Source organism: Notechis scutatus, chromosome 2, assembly GCF_049901735.1.
Source record: "Notechis scutatus isolate UNSWTSFEM ecotype Mainland chromosome 2, rNotScu1.2, whole genome shotgun sequence".
Classification (NCBI taxonomy): Eukaryota; Metazoa; Chordata; class Lepidosauria; order Squamata; family Elapidae; genus Notechis; species Notechis scutatus.
Genome location: NC_142010.1, coordinates 211,603,390 through 211,617,326, shown reverse-complemented (window position 1 = coordinate 211,617,326; position 13,937 = coordinate 211,603,390). Strand labels below are relative to the sequence as shown.

General features: G+C 36.4%; 1 protein-coding gene across 5 annotated transcripts in view; it reads left to right on the top strand.

The window, feature by feature from the left end:
• Positions 1–13,937, top strand: part of SLC12A2 (solute carrier family 12 member 2) — a 66,930-nt gene extending 52,993 nt beyond the window's left edge. For 2 of the 5 annotated variants that reach the window (XM_026673922.2, XM_087957993.1), the window contains exons 19-28: positions 1,078–1,184; positions 1,752–1,831; positions 4,672–4,797; positions 5,724–5,771; positions 6,472–6,594; positions 6,717–6,828; positions 8,102–8,188; positions 9,844–9,979; positions 10,103–10,170; positions 11,416–13,937. In XM_026673922.2, coding sequence (XP_026529707.2) covers positions 1,078–1,184; positions 1,752–1,831; positions 4,672–4,797; positions 5,724–5,771; positions 6,472–6,594; positions 6,717–6,828; positions 8,102–8,188; positions 9,844–9,979; positions 10,103–10,170; positions 11,416–11,551 — 1,023 coding nt within the window. In that variant the 3' untranslated portion in view covers positions 11,552–13,937. Of the gene's footprint in view, positions 1–1,077; positions 1,185–1,751; positions 1,832–4,671; positions 4,798–5,723; positions 5,772–6,392; positions 6,595–6,716; positions 6,829–8,101; positions 8,189–9,843; positions 9,980–10,102; positions 10,171–11,415 lie in introns of all 5 variants that reach the window. The other 3 variants (XR_015748104.1, XR_015748103.1, XM_026673940.2) reach the window with 3 other exon arrangements.

Here is a 13,937-nt window from a genome sequence, read left to right as displayed (position 1 = left end):
AGAATAATCAGGGAAGCCATCGAGATAAACACCCCCATAACATGAATAGACGGGACGATACCTCCCGCCTACCAGACATCTGGAAGCTAGCCCTCACCAACAAACAAGTCCCAGCCACGAAAACCAACACCAGACCCAAAACAACACGGGACACCACCGCCAATCCCCCTCATCAGACCCAGGCCCAAGCCCATCCTATAAACGAAGGACAACCACCATCTAGAAAACAGACCACGGCTGCTTCGCCAGCTGTCGCACCCCCCGACCCCAAAACCAAACAAGCTGACACACGCCAAGAACACAGACACAGACCCCAAACTCGAAGCCAGACTAAATCCCAGAATGCTACATCACAGCCACCCGCTCAGGACATCACATCAGAAAACTCAGAAAATTATACCACAAGAACACAGCAAATGACCCAGGATATCACAGCACAAGACCAAGGATACCACAGCAATAAATCTCACAAGGTCATCACACAACCCATTACCCAAGCCGTTACTACACAGGAGGCTAATGGAAAAGAGATCAAAACACAAACGACCCAGGAGATTACAACGCAGGACCCAGGATACCACAACAAAAGAACTTGCAAGCCCATCACACAACCCATTACCCAAGCTGTTAAAACACATGGAAATGTGTTAGAGGCTAATGGAAAAAAAATCACTACAAAACCAACGATCCAGGAGATTACAGCACAAGATCCAGGATATCTCCACAACAAAACTCACAAGGCCATCACACAGCCCATTATACCAACATCAACTCCATCAACAGACTCCCAACAGATTCCCATTGGCAGCAGTGCAGCCAACCAGCCCAGCACACCAGCCCCCACCACCAGTATTTATAGAGAGACGGCAGCTCCGATCACACACTGCTTGCACTGGCACGAAGCCGAAAGCACCAGCCTGAGGATGGCGAGTGGGCTCTCGCTGAAACGTCGCCAAGATACTCTTAATCTTACACGGGAAAAGACCCGAACACACCTAGACCTACATACCTGTACCCGTGAAAATCTATGAAAATATATATATATATACTTTTGTTGTTGTATATACTTTTTCCAAGGCTGCAGGTTTAGGAAGAATGAGACCAAATACTCTTGTTCTTGGATTTAAGAAGGATTGGCAGTCAGCTGATATGAATGATGTTGACATCTACATCAACTTATTCCAGTAAGTAGTAGTAATTAAGATATTGTTCTTGTAACCAAATATCTATGCTTATCAATTTATCAGAGTTTTCAGAATAATTATAAACAGCCTTTTTCTGCTAGTATATTCTGATATTGTGGGCAGTAATTCAGGATTTCTGAAGGCAAGCCTTCTCTATGGCAGTTCCCTACCTTTGAAATAATGTGCCCATGGAGGTGAGAGTGGTCATATCCCTGATATTGTTTTGAGATGTGAAATGGACATTGGCTTTGAAGATAATGTGGAAGGATAAATTGTTCCTGGGGAAGTGATGCTGTATGTATGATTATGGTTTTTGCTTTTTTGTGTGATATCAATTGTTCTAAGTCAAAGACTACCCATAATGATTTTGCCAGTGGCGAGCATTTGAACAAAAAGCTGAAGCTACAAAGATCAATATTTTAGGTAAGTTTTTTGTTTTATAGGAGGATCCTTGGAGACATTTCCTATATGGTTTCATTGATCAAACTTGCTTGTCCTTTCAGATTAATTGTACTAATTTAGCTAATTTTGACTGCTCACTGGTTTTCCCACTTCACTTCATTTCAGTGATGCTTTCGACTTTCAGTATGGAGTGGTCGTCATTCGTCTGAGGGAAGGTTTGGACATATCTCATCTTCAGGGACAAGGTAATTCTTATTATGATTTGGGATTTTCATAGTATTAGAATAATATCCTTCCTTTACAACAACAGCAACCACTCATCTGATGTTCTCTGTACGTAATAGGCTTCCTAGATATTATTATAATGTCTTCATCAGACTCTTGAAAACCTGAGGGGAAAAACAAACCCTAGAATATTCTGTTAGTAGCACTGTACATAATCCTGTTCTCTTCCCACTATGGGCAGTTGAGTTAAGTTCAGTTCTATTTCATTCTAAAACATATTACAAACTCTTCTTGGTGGCTTCTTGGGAGTTTTGCTTTTTTTTTTTCCTTCTAAAAATGATAAGGATAAGAAACATTTTTAAAAGACATTTCCATAATCACACAATCACACAATAAACTTGATAAACTTGGCTTTAAGAATTAAGATCATGAAATTACTGCTAAACACCCCCCTCCCCCATTATCTCTTAGGTTGAAAATAAAATGTCTCTGTCACAGTAGCCCCAGGTCCAGCATGGAGATTATTGCATCTCAGTGATCAAATATTTCATCAGCTTTGTTTACACAATATTATTGAAATGTTTAGCATCAAGATATGCATCAGTGGTGCTCCCTTTTCCTGTTTTAGAATTGAGAGCAATAGCACTTGGAACATAGCAATGTATGTGTTGTGGCCTCAAAATATGCACCACTGCTGCTTTTATGAATATGTTATTTCCCCTATGGAGTTCTTCATCTTTCCTTCACTAGACTTCCTAAAGTACAAGTTTGTTTGTTTGCTTGTTAAATTTATCTTCTGCCTATATCACAGTGAGCCTACTCTAGGCATCTTACAACAATAAAAACAGAACTGAAAAGTGTAAATATAACAGTAGGAACTAATGAAACAATAGAACAATGAAAAAATAATGAGAAGATAGCAATATGAGAGTAGAGGATGGGGTAGGTAGGAAAGCAGGGAGTGAGGTGGGGAGATGGGGTTTGCTATCTATATCCAATGTGGATATAAGTTACTTATATACTGTATATAAGTAGCCATATATAAACATTGATTACAAGATTAATTGGCTTAATCTAGTCAAAACTAGCAGTTATTCCAATCTTTGGTTCAGATTTTCGATACTTCAGAATACATTTCTAATGATAGTGTACCTCTCTAGTTTTGATAAGAATTTCTATCAGTTGAACCAAGCTCCTTCATATGAATTGATGTTTCACCTAACTTGTTTGGATATTTTCTGTTTTTTGAGAATCCCAGCCATCAACTTAATTGTCTCAGCAATTAAAGGCCAAAGTCTACCACAAAGTAGGCCATAATAGATCAGAGACATTGATCTGCACAACTGCAATGGGCCGTACTTTGAATATGTTTTTCTTTCTGTGTTGTTACAAACATTTTCAATATGTTCTTAGATCCCTTGGTATCTTAGTCACTCTGTCACAGCTAAGGCAGCTGTGATTCTCAACCCATTTGTTATTTCTAAAGAACTCAGTGTGCTTTCTAGCTAGAGATAGTCTTCTGATACAGAGTAAGGCTAATTGCATCATTTGGACCAGCATTTTCTTTAGTCTGTTAACCTGGTTCTTTTTCAGCAGATGTTTCCAGTAGATTTAGAAAATTTCCTAGAAACAGTATGTAAACCTTCACTTAAATGAGGCTGTTGTTAAATGAGAACTACCCTATATTTCAGATTGATTATTATGATACTCTTGTGGCAACTACCAGAAGCATGGACAGTTGTCCCAGAGTTATAAGCAGAGCTTTAATGCTGGCTATCCTTTCTTTGTCTGTTCAGAAGACTCACGTTCCATTTTATCTAAGGTAGTTTACAAGTTCTACCTAGTTAATTGCCTTATCCACCCTTGGACTTCTGTAGACCAGGGGTTCCCAATTCCCAGTCCTGGGGACTGATATTTGTCAATGGGCTGTGCAAGTGAGTCCCCTTCCAACAGGCTGTAAATAATATCTCTATAAGGACTAATACAATATAGGTTGTCTTTGGTCATGGGAAACCATTACTGAAACCCCAAATACAGTTCTCTGCAAAGTGATCAGTATTGACCTCCTAGGGTCAATGACATTATCCAATATTTAAAGTACTATTACTCCAAGTAATGTTTATTATATTATTTTCATATAATAAGTGATTTGGGATCAATGAACAACCTGAATTTTGACAAAGAAGTTGATGAGGTGAAGAATTGGGGACACTTTATCTAATGCTGTGACATTATAATGAAAAGGCCTTTATATGCTTTATACGCTCATAAATGGATGTTTCTGAAACCTTTGGAAAAAATTCTTTTATATCTATTCTTTTCTAGCTGGGATCATTGCCAGTGATAAGCTTACTAAATAACTATGTATTTAATATATAGAAACCATGAAGAATGATGATAGACTATGTTCCTGTGATTGTAGCTCTTCAGTTACAGCACATTCACACAACCAATCTTCATTCTCTTGTGCAAATAGCAATAGCACTTAGACTTATATACCGCTTCACAGTGCTTTACAGCCCTCTCTAAGTGCTTTACAGAGTCAGCATATTGCCTCCAACAATCCACATTCTCATTTTACTTACCTCAGATGGATGGAAGGCTGAGTCGACCTTGACTTAGAATACTGCATTCTAACTGCTGCACCATCACGGCTTTTGGCAAATGCTACCATTAATGCTACCATTAATGTGCATTCTGAATATGAACATTGAAAATTTTAAATTATAGCGATTCTAGTGGAATACCTTCACAGAATCCCTATGTGCAAAAGCTGAGATTCCTCCAGGAAAAATCAGGGTTTCAGATAGCAATCCATCCTTGCATAAATATTGAGTCATATATATTTTAATGTTCACAGAAGAATTATTGTCATCTCAAGAGAAATCACCAGTAACCAAAGACATCATAGTAAATGTGGACTACAGCAAGAAGACTGATATGGTAACTTCTAAGCCTGTTAGTGAAAAAGGACTGATTCATAAAGGTAACTATGTATTTAGTACCTATATACTTTTTTTCTCCCTAGGAACTCAAGATAGCATGTGTAGTTCTTTTAACATAGGTATACATGTGCACACAGGCATACATACACATAATTATTATTATACCAACTCTACAATGGAGATTTGACTCCAGATAGTAACTGAGCACAATGTCATAATGCTGTGGTACTCCTTGTTATATAATGGAATAATTGGGCAGATCTTTTATTGGCCATATATCTGGTGAAGGGAATATGTTAAGTCTTTTCCTTCTTACTACATTTTGTTTCATATTACAAAGATTGAAGCTGGCGAGAGTTTCAGAACCAGCCGTGTTCAGTTTAATTGGTACAGTGAAGATTATTTTATGACAAATTAAATAAATAAATAAAGCTTTCTGTACATGGTGAATACTGTATCAAAGGGGGTTGCTGATATGATTATGGCAAGCTTGTTGATGTGGATTAAACTTAATAGATAAATATACTGGCTCTGTGCTTGTAGCCACTTGTGTAGATTTAGTCTGTTTTACCCAGTGGTACAGCTTGTCTTGAGTTAAATGTGAGACTGATCATGGATTTTACTTATGCTCTTTCCATCTTAAACTAATGTAGAATTTTAAATTCTATCAATATTTTCTCTCTGGATAAAAATATTTTTGTGTATATGTATGTTTGTATGGATATGTGTGTTTGTATGTCTAGTGCAAAGAGAGAGGGATATAGTGGACATTTATTTCAGCTGTTTCTTTTTTTAAATAGTGTAGTGATATAAAGAAAATATGTGAATATGCTAATTAATAACATTCATGATGGCATGTATTAATTCATATTCAATTTTTACCATTGAATAATAAACAGTGGCCCATTAACATTAATATTGCAAATAACCTTTTTTCATTTTTTGTTTACTTTTAAAACTTGTCCAGAAGAAGAAGAAGATATCAAGACTCCAACACAGCCACTTTTGAAAAAAGGCAGGCCATTTTCCATCTTTTTTTGTTTAATCCATTTTCCCTTTCTGTCAGCGTCCATTTATATTATTTCTTTCATATCTTATTTTGTATATTGCTTATCACAAGTAGGTTAATAATTCAGACTGCTTGGGAACTTGGGCGGGTGTTTTGGCTAGGACATTGTGTTAGCATTTTTTAAATTTCAATAACTTGTTTACCTAAATCATTTTTTATTGCTGTGCTAAAAATGTAAGGGTAAAATTACAGTGTATGTGCTTCCTTGTTCCAAATAGCTGATAAAAGTGATTATTTCAAGGCATGACAGATATCTAGATCAGTGATGCCCAACATTTTGTAGCTTTAAACTGGGCTTTTAACTGGTTGCTTGGGGAATTCTGTGAAGTCCACACAAATTAAAGCTGCCAACAACAGATCTAGGTAGTGGAGTAAAAAGTGGTTGACCATTCATTTAAGAGGGGTTGACCTCCCACTCCTCTCAGCAGTCACCTCCACTGCATGTTGGGAGCTTCAAAGGCATGCAATGTGATGACACTAAAAAAAATTCAAGTGTGATATTAGGGCCAGATATTTTAGAACATACCTTCTTTATCTCTTATTTTTTTTCTGTTCCTTGTAAACCAGCTTCTGCATTTGAATGGAGATGGCTGATCGGATATTTTGGACTTCATTTTCTTCCAAATGTCACTTCTCAATTTTACAGATCCTAAGGGCCCGTCTGTTCCTCTGAACTTGGCCGATCAAAAGCTGCTTGACGCAAGTTCCCAATTTCAGAAAAAGCAAGGCAAAAATTACATTGATGTTTGGTGGCTCTTTGATGACGGGGGTAAGATGCTAAAAAAAAAAAAAAAAAAAAAACATTACAAGAAAATTAGAAATGTTGTTTGGTATTTCTTTTCCAGAACTGGCTCCAAACTAAGATTAGGGCTTTTTTTTTTTCCCCTTTAGGCTTAACGCTTTTGATTCCATATCTTCTGACAACCAAGAAAAAATGGAAAGACTGCAAGATCAGGGTATTCATTGGTGGAAAAATAAACAGAATTGACCATGACAGAAGAGCGTGAGTTTAATGAATTAACAAAGTGGCTAAGATTATTGTTTCTATTTTAACCAAATCAATTAATCAAACCCAAACAGTGCATTGATATATTTATTATATTGTTTATATCAACATTCATAAATTGCTTTAGAATAATGCTAACGCCATAATGAGGGAAAAGTTTTTATATAATGACTCCTATATTTTGTTGATCATCTTCTAAGCACTTCATAAGGAATTGCTTATGAAATTAAAAGTGGAATGAAGAATTAAATGTATCAATTTTTACTTAATCGTTAGATTTAGAACATACTAAAAAAATGTCATGCAAAATATTTTACCCTACACATTTCATAGAATGTAAAATTGGAAAAAATAATTTAGTCTAATGTCTGCACAATGCAGAAATACACTACAGGTAGTCCTTGATACATGATTGGTTGCTTAGCAACTGCTCGAAATTACAGTGGATCTCTCCAGAGCAACTTAAACCCAGATTCAAAGTTCTGATGGCTCCCCCAGTCACATGATCACATATTGGGCTCTTGGAAACCATGTTGCATTTATGGCTGTTTACAGTGTCCTAGGGTCATGTGACTGTGATTAATGACAGGTTTTGCCAGAAACTGGTAGGTAGTTCCAGTTTACCAAAAAAAAATAATGCTCATGAACAGTGGATTTGCTGAACGACCATGTTCGCTTAATGATCCTGACGTTTGCTTTAGAAACTCTGCATTTAATTTAACCACAAAAAAGGTTGTACAGTTCGGTGAGAATTACATGATAAACCCACTTAACAACCAGCACAACCATAATTATGAGCTCAATTACTGTCATAAGTTGAGGACTGCCTATATTAACAATATACCTAACAGAGACCCATCCAGTTTCTATTCAAATGCCTCCTCTGAAAGAGGACCCACAACTTTCAAGGCACTATACATTTCATTGTTGAATGTTCTACCATCGAGATTTTCTTCTTGATGGCTACCTGCACTTTGTCGTTTAAAGCCATTGCTGCTTCTGTCTTCTGAAACAATCTTATTGTTCAGCTCTGTTTCCTACATGATATAGCCTTTCAGAGATTCTAAGGAACCATTAGAGTTCCCCATCGCCTGCTTTTCAGGCTAGCCATACCCAATGCCTCTTAGCCTTTCTCATGCATTTTTTTTATTGTGGCTGCTGTCCTCTGGAACATTCCAGCTTATCAATATCCTTAAATTATGGAATTCAGAATTGAATGCAGTATTATAAATTTCCACTGTTAGTTATGATCTTCTTCTTTAACTTTCAGTATGGCAACATTGCTTAGCAAATTTCGGATAGACTTTTCAGATATCATGGTCCTTGGTGATATCAATACAAAACCAAAGAAAGAAAAGTAAGTTGCATACTAATTTTGAATATCAATTTCTGTGTAATTTAAATGAGATATTACATTAATATTTAGATTCTAATGTAAAATGATTATACAATGAAGTTTCATTTTTAAAAATAGTTTAGAATAATTAGTAAGAAGCATAGATATTGGGTAAGAAATAGCTTTTACAGAAAATGGACTGAATTGCTATTAAAACAGAGAATCATTAAGTACCATATGAATGTCATGCTACTATTTAGAATTTCCGTATGATAATTTATTTTAATTATAGTTTTAACTTCAGTATCTCAATAATGAAAAGAATGTCTTAGTATGATTTCTTAATTACCAAATAACCCTTAATGTCATTTTCTTAAACCACAATCTGAAAACAGATGGTAATGTGGAAGATTAAAGATAGTTAAGAGCTGGAACTGGAACTGGAAAATTCTAGTGACAGTCATTAACTGGAAAATCACATGACCATGCCAAATTTACAATCAGTTGCATTGCAGTATTAATATTAACCAAATCACAATGGGTTGTTAATGTCACATGATTACAAATTACAGCCCAGCGCTTACATGCTGGAAGCTGATTCTGAAGGTTGCAATTGATAACCACATGCCCCTGGGCTTGGCTAGTCTAGTAAAGAAAAGGACCAGGGGAGACACAATAGCAGTCTTCCAATATTTGAGGGGCTGCCACATGGAGGAAGGGGTCAAGTTATTTTCTAAAGCTCCTGTAGGCCAGACAAGGAGTAATGGATGGAAACTGAACAAGGAGAGATTTAACGTGTAGATAAGGAGAAACTTTCTGACAGTGAGAACAACCAACCAATGGAACAGCTTGCCTTTGGAAGTTGTGGGAGCGCCATCACTTGAGACTTTCAAGAAAAGATTGGACTGCCATTTGTCAGAAATGGTGTAGGGTCTCCCACTTGGGCGGGGGGTTGGACTAGATGACCTACAAGGTCCCTTCCAATTCTGATTATCTGTTATCTGGCTGTAGAATGCTGCAACCATTGCAATTCAGGTTGCAAAGTGCCTGAATTATGATTATGTGACCATGTGGATGCTGCAATTGCCATTATTGTAAATTTATTTTTTCAGCACTCTCATAAGTCCAATCACACGCTGAATGGGCAGTTGGTAAACATGGACTATCTGCAATAATAAGCCCCTGCCCTTTAAAGTCTTAACCAGTGAATCTTGTCCAGATGTAGAAAGGCAGGATTAAAGTTTCAGTTAATGAAAATTCCAACTTTACAATGTATAATGATCAGCCCCAATGCTACCTGGGAAGACCTAGTGTCTTTAAATAGTGATAAATTGCAAAACAAATTGGTGGAGTCCTTAGTGCTCTCAGAACTTGATTATTTCCCCAGGAGCTGCACTGAAGAGATTATCTAGTTGAGCTAACAAAACATCCAAGCTCAGAGAGGACTAAGGATTCCATCGCTTAAGCCCAAACTACATTTATTCTCTTCTATTGGAATTTGTTTTTTTGCTAGGAACTAGGACACCTCTGTGCAGGGATATAGTAGCTGTTCAATCCCAGTTATTAGGCCTGCAGCTTTAATGGCATTATGCAATATGTGACATGCTAGTCGCACGCAGATATTGTGGTTAAAACCGAGAATTAATATATTCCAACTCTGATCAAATAACTTTCAGCATTGCAGCCTTTGAAGAAATGATTGAACCATTCAGACTTCATGAAGATGATAAAGAGCAAGATGTTGCAGACAAAATGAAAGAAGATGAGCCTTGGAGAATCACAGATAACGAAATTGAGCTATATAAAACCAAGGTATCTAGCATTTTTTCCCACATGTACAAATTTTTGAAACTTACATCAGTAGTTCAAATTAATTTTTAATTTTTAAAGTTACTTGCCTTTCAGAGATCAGCAATGCTTTCATTTTTCTTACAGAGTCACCGTCAAATTAGATTAAATGAATTACTGAAAGAACATTCAAGCACAGCTAATCTAATTGTTATGTAAGTACTCATTTCTGTAATTCTTGGCATCCTTTCTGGTAAATATTTGAAATAATAAATCACTCAAAAGTATTATACACATTTGTTTAATGTCCGTTCATTCAGTGAGTAATCGAAGTTGCAACAGTGTTGAAAAAAAAAAAAAGGATTGTGACTGATTCTTGAACTTAGGATCATCGTAATACTTGATCATTTGAGCCAACTCACACTTACGGCCACTCCCCCAGCTAACCATCCCGGACATGCGGGGAGGCATCATGACTTTGGGGCTTCTAGTGCTGTGGCTCTGGGGATTCTTGCACCCTTGTGCACCATCTCTCACCCTTGCCATGCCTCACCAGTGACCTGCTCCCTCAGTCCATAGTGATGGTACATTTTGCTGGCCATTCACATACCCTCCCCAAGTCCCATTGCACTCATCTCTCACCAGCCACTTGCACACCCCACCTGCACCAGTTCCAATCTGACCTTGAGCATTTCTTTGAGTGGACTACTTCTGAGATGATTCGGGCTGTATCTAGTGCAAACATGATAACTAGCTCCTTGGTAAGATGACGTCATCCTTGTAGAATAATGCCAATTATATGGTTGTTGCACTGGTTTGTCAGAAGGCTCCTGGGACCAATTCATTTCCTTTAAAGCTACTGTTGCAACAGGATAAGTGATCAGAAATTTTCCTAGCTTGAATCTGTCTATCTTAGAGATGCCTGCTGTGAGTCTTCCCTCCACCTCCTTCTCATGAAGTTTCTATGGAACAGATTTCCTGTAGGAACCTTAATTTTTATACTGGCCCTGTTGCCTTTGTTTTTGCTTTCTTTTTTTTTTTTTTTACAAAAGAACAGAATTTTGGGGGTTTGAGGAGATCTATAAATATTGCTAGTAAACAATAAATAATTAAAATAACCTTGGTAAGCTTAATTGGAAAAGAATTGAATGATAACGGAAAGAATATAATATGGTGGTTTTTGGTAAATTAATCATTTAATTCGGTGAATTCTGCTTGAATATAGGTCTTGCTACTAAAGTACTTGGGGGTGATTAGCAGAAATAGTAGATCAAATAAAAATATAAAAATGGCTTTCAGCGGAATTGTTTGTCAATACTACTCAATGAACAACATTGAGTAAAACTGTTTCATTTCAAAAAATATTTTGGATGACAGATCAGTTTAAAATAGATTACATAATGCAATTCTAATCCTGTCCATCTGTGAATAAAAAAATTTTCCCCTCTGTTTTTTAACAGGAGTTTACCAGTTGCCCGAAAAAGTGCAGTATCGAGTGCATTGTACATGGCCTGGATAGAAGCTCTTTCAAAAGACCTGCCACCCATTCTCCTTGTCCGTGGAAATCATCAAAGTGTTCTTACTTTCTATTCATAAACTCTCTTGTGCAAGATGCAACAGGGAAGAAATGGTACTTCAGTGCCGAGAGGAAAGGGACTGGGACGTTCGATTAAAATATTAACCTCATACAGAGGCAGAAAGTGATAACTTTCTCACTGTTCCCCTGACTCAAAAGCACATATGGAAAGTCACTATACTCCTAAAGTTGTGGAAGTTCCATTTTTTTCTAATTCTTCTGTAGTTTAATCTTGCTAAATGGGGGAGGATTCCTTAGTAAAGAATAAATAAACAGGTTTTTCTTTGCTACTTGAAGGGCAGCAATAAAAGTGTTTATTTTTGATCAATGAAAGGGTTATAGATTTATAAAAACCTTTTAGCCTTGAGGTGCCTTCTGAAGTTAACCAAATTTCATCCACATATCGTTTTGTAAATTTATAAAGTCAGTCTGCCATTGGTTAAAACTTTAGATCAGACTTCCTCTAGTTTCTAGACTCTTCCATCTTACAATAATAAAGATGCTGCATTCTGGTCTTCCATGAAGGTATTAGTTTGGACTGTTGTATGTTTCTTATTGTTTGGAACAGGAGAGTTGTATGTCTGTGGTCTGTGTATGTGTCTGCTTAAGAGAATGGTTAGACCTAAGAGGTAAGTGGGATGACTTGGCTATGATAATAAAGTCAGATTCGGGCAGTTAGCATTGAGGACTTTGTAATGTTCAATTTTTACTACTGAAAGATGTACTTAATTGGAAACTACTGATGTTCTCCAATTCCATCCCGTCCTATGTTTTCCTTGGGTTCCTATGACGGAAGATTAACTGGCTAGATTTTATTGTGCAGCTCCATTGTCAAAGGGTGCTTTTGTCACAGGATGCCATCAGTGTCGGGGTTGATATGGTGTGCGCCCTTTTGGGGGGGGGACCATTTGGATAAAGAGTACTTCTGTGGGACCATGTTTTGTCCAGGGCGTCCAAGGGCAGTTTATTTAAAATCTGCTAAAACTCTTGCTAAACACTCAGGTTTGGTTCTCTTGAGCTTTTTAATTTGATAAGAAGATGGTGTATTCCAGAACTGCCCATTTGTGTGCCCTCTGTTTGTAGATGGGTATATATTTCAATTGCTTTATATTTTTTTATTCTATGAACTGCTTCCTGAAGAATCTTTTGAGGCTTTATCCAATAATTAGTAACAATGCTTAGACCTGATACCTGTAAGTTGCCTAAAAATATGTTTAAACTTTTGGCTTTAATACAGAGCGCCATATTAGATCAAAGATCTATAATTTCAGCATTTGTAAGGGAACACATAGCATATAAAACACAACTTTCTTGCTAAGTGAAATCAAAATCTGTGAACAAATAATTGTTTTGGAAGATCTGGTTAATGGGACAACAGGATTCTTGCATATTGTAATTATCTTCAGTAACCTATTACTCTAATGCTGATTGTTTTTTTCCAGAAGTGCAATATACGTTGGCTGCCACATAGAGTAATTCATTGACAGGATATATTTTTCAAAGGAAATTGGAAATTTATAATAAAGTAGTTTATTGTTACTTTTTTAAAAAATCACATTGCAAATAGAGTGTTGATTACTACCAGACTGGTTGATTGTTGCTGTGATGAGAGATGTAAAATTACTCAGTGAGGCTGAATGTCCTTTCCCTTGTTTTGTTAAGTGCAGACTTAGAATAGGATAGAAAACAGTGTCACCATCTGGAAGAAATGCACTTGGACATGTAGCAGTTTGGCCCATTCAGGGCAGCCATTTGTGATGTGCAAAAGAAAGGAATTGCATTTCTGTCTGTGTGTGGTGGCTGAAATAATTATTTTAACATTTGGATCTATTGCTGGGTACCAAATGTAGTCTGTGACTTAAAAGTTCTTTGTCCAGTGAGAATTTCCAATATTAGAATGCAAAATGCCAAATCCTGATTATAACATCATTAAACTTCTCCGGGTAATATATGCTATTAACTTGTTAGCAAATTTAGCCATTCCAGTTTCTATTTACTATAAATTTAATTTTTTTTTGGACGCTTTTTAAGTTTCAATCAGTAACTTGAAATGGTTTTCCATTGACACTCAGCAATATCATTTTTATAAATTTATTTTGTGAAATTTGGAAGTGTTTAGAAAATAGTTGAAGAAATTATTTATTATTTTCATCATGTTTGTCTTTCCTTTTTACACAATTATTTTATATGCTATTTTGTTTATTTAAAAATGAACTACGGTCTTAATTTAAAGCTTGAGCTTTGGTTGGTACTATCCACAGTCCAAAAATGTTATGTCATATTTTGATAATGTATTGTAACTGTTATCTACAGTTATGACTTTTCTAATGTTTTAACAACACGGAATATTGCAGCTACTATACTGTACTGAAGAAGGATCACTGCAATAAATGGAAGTGAATTAAA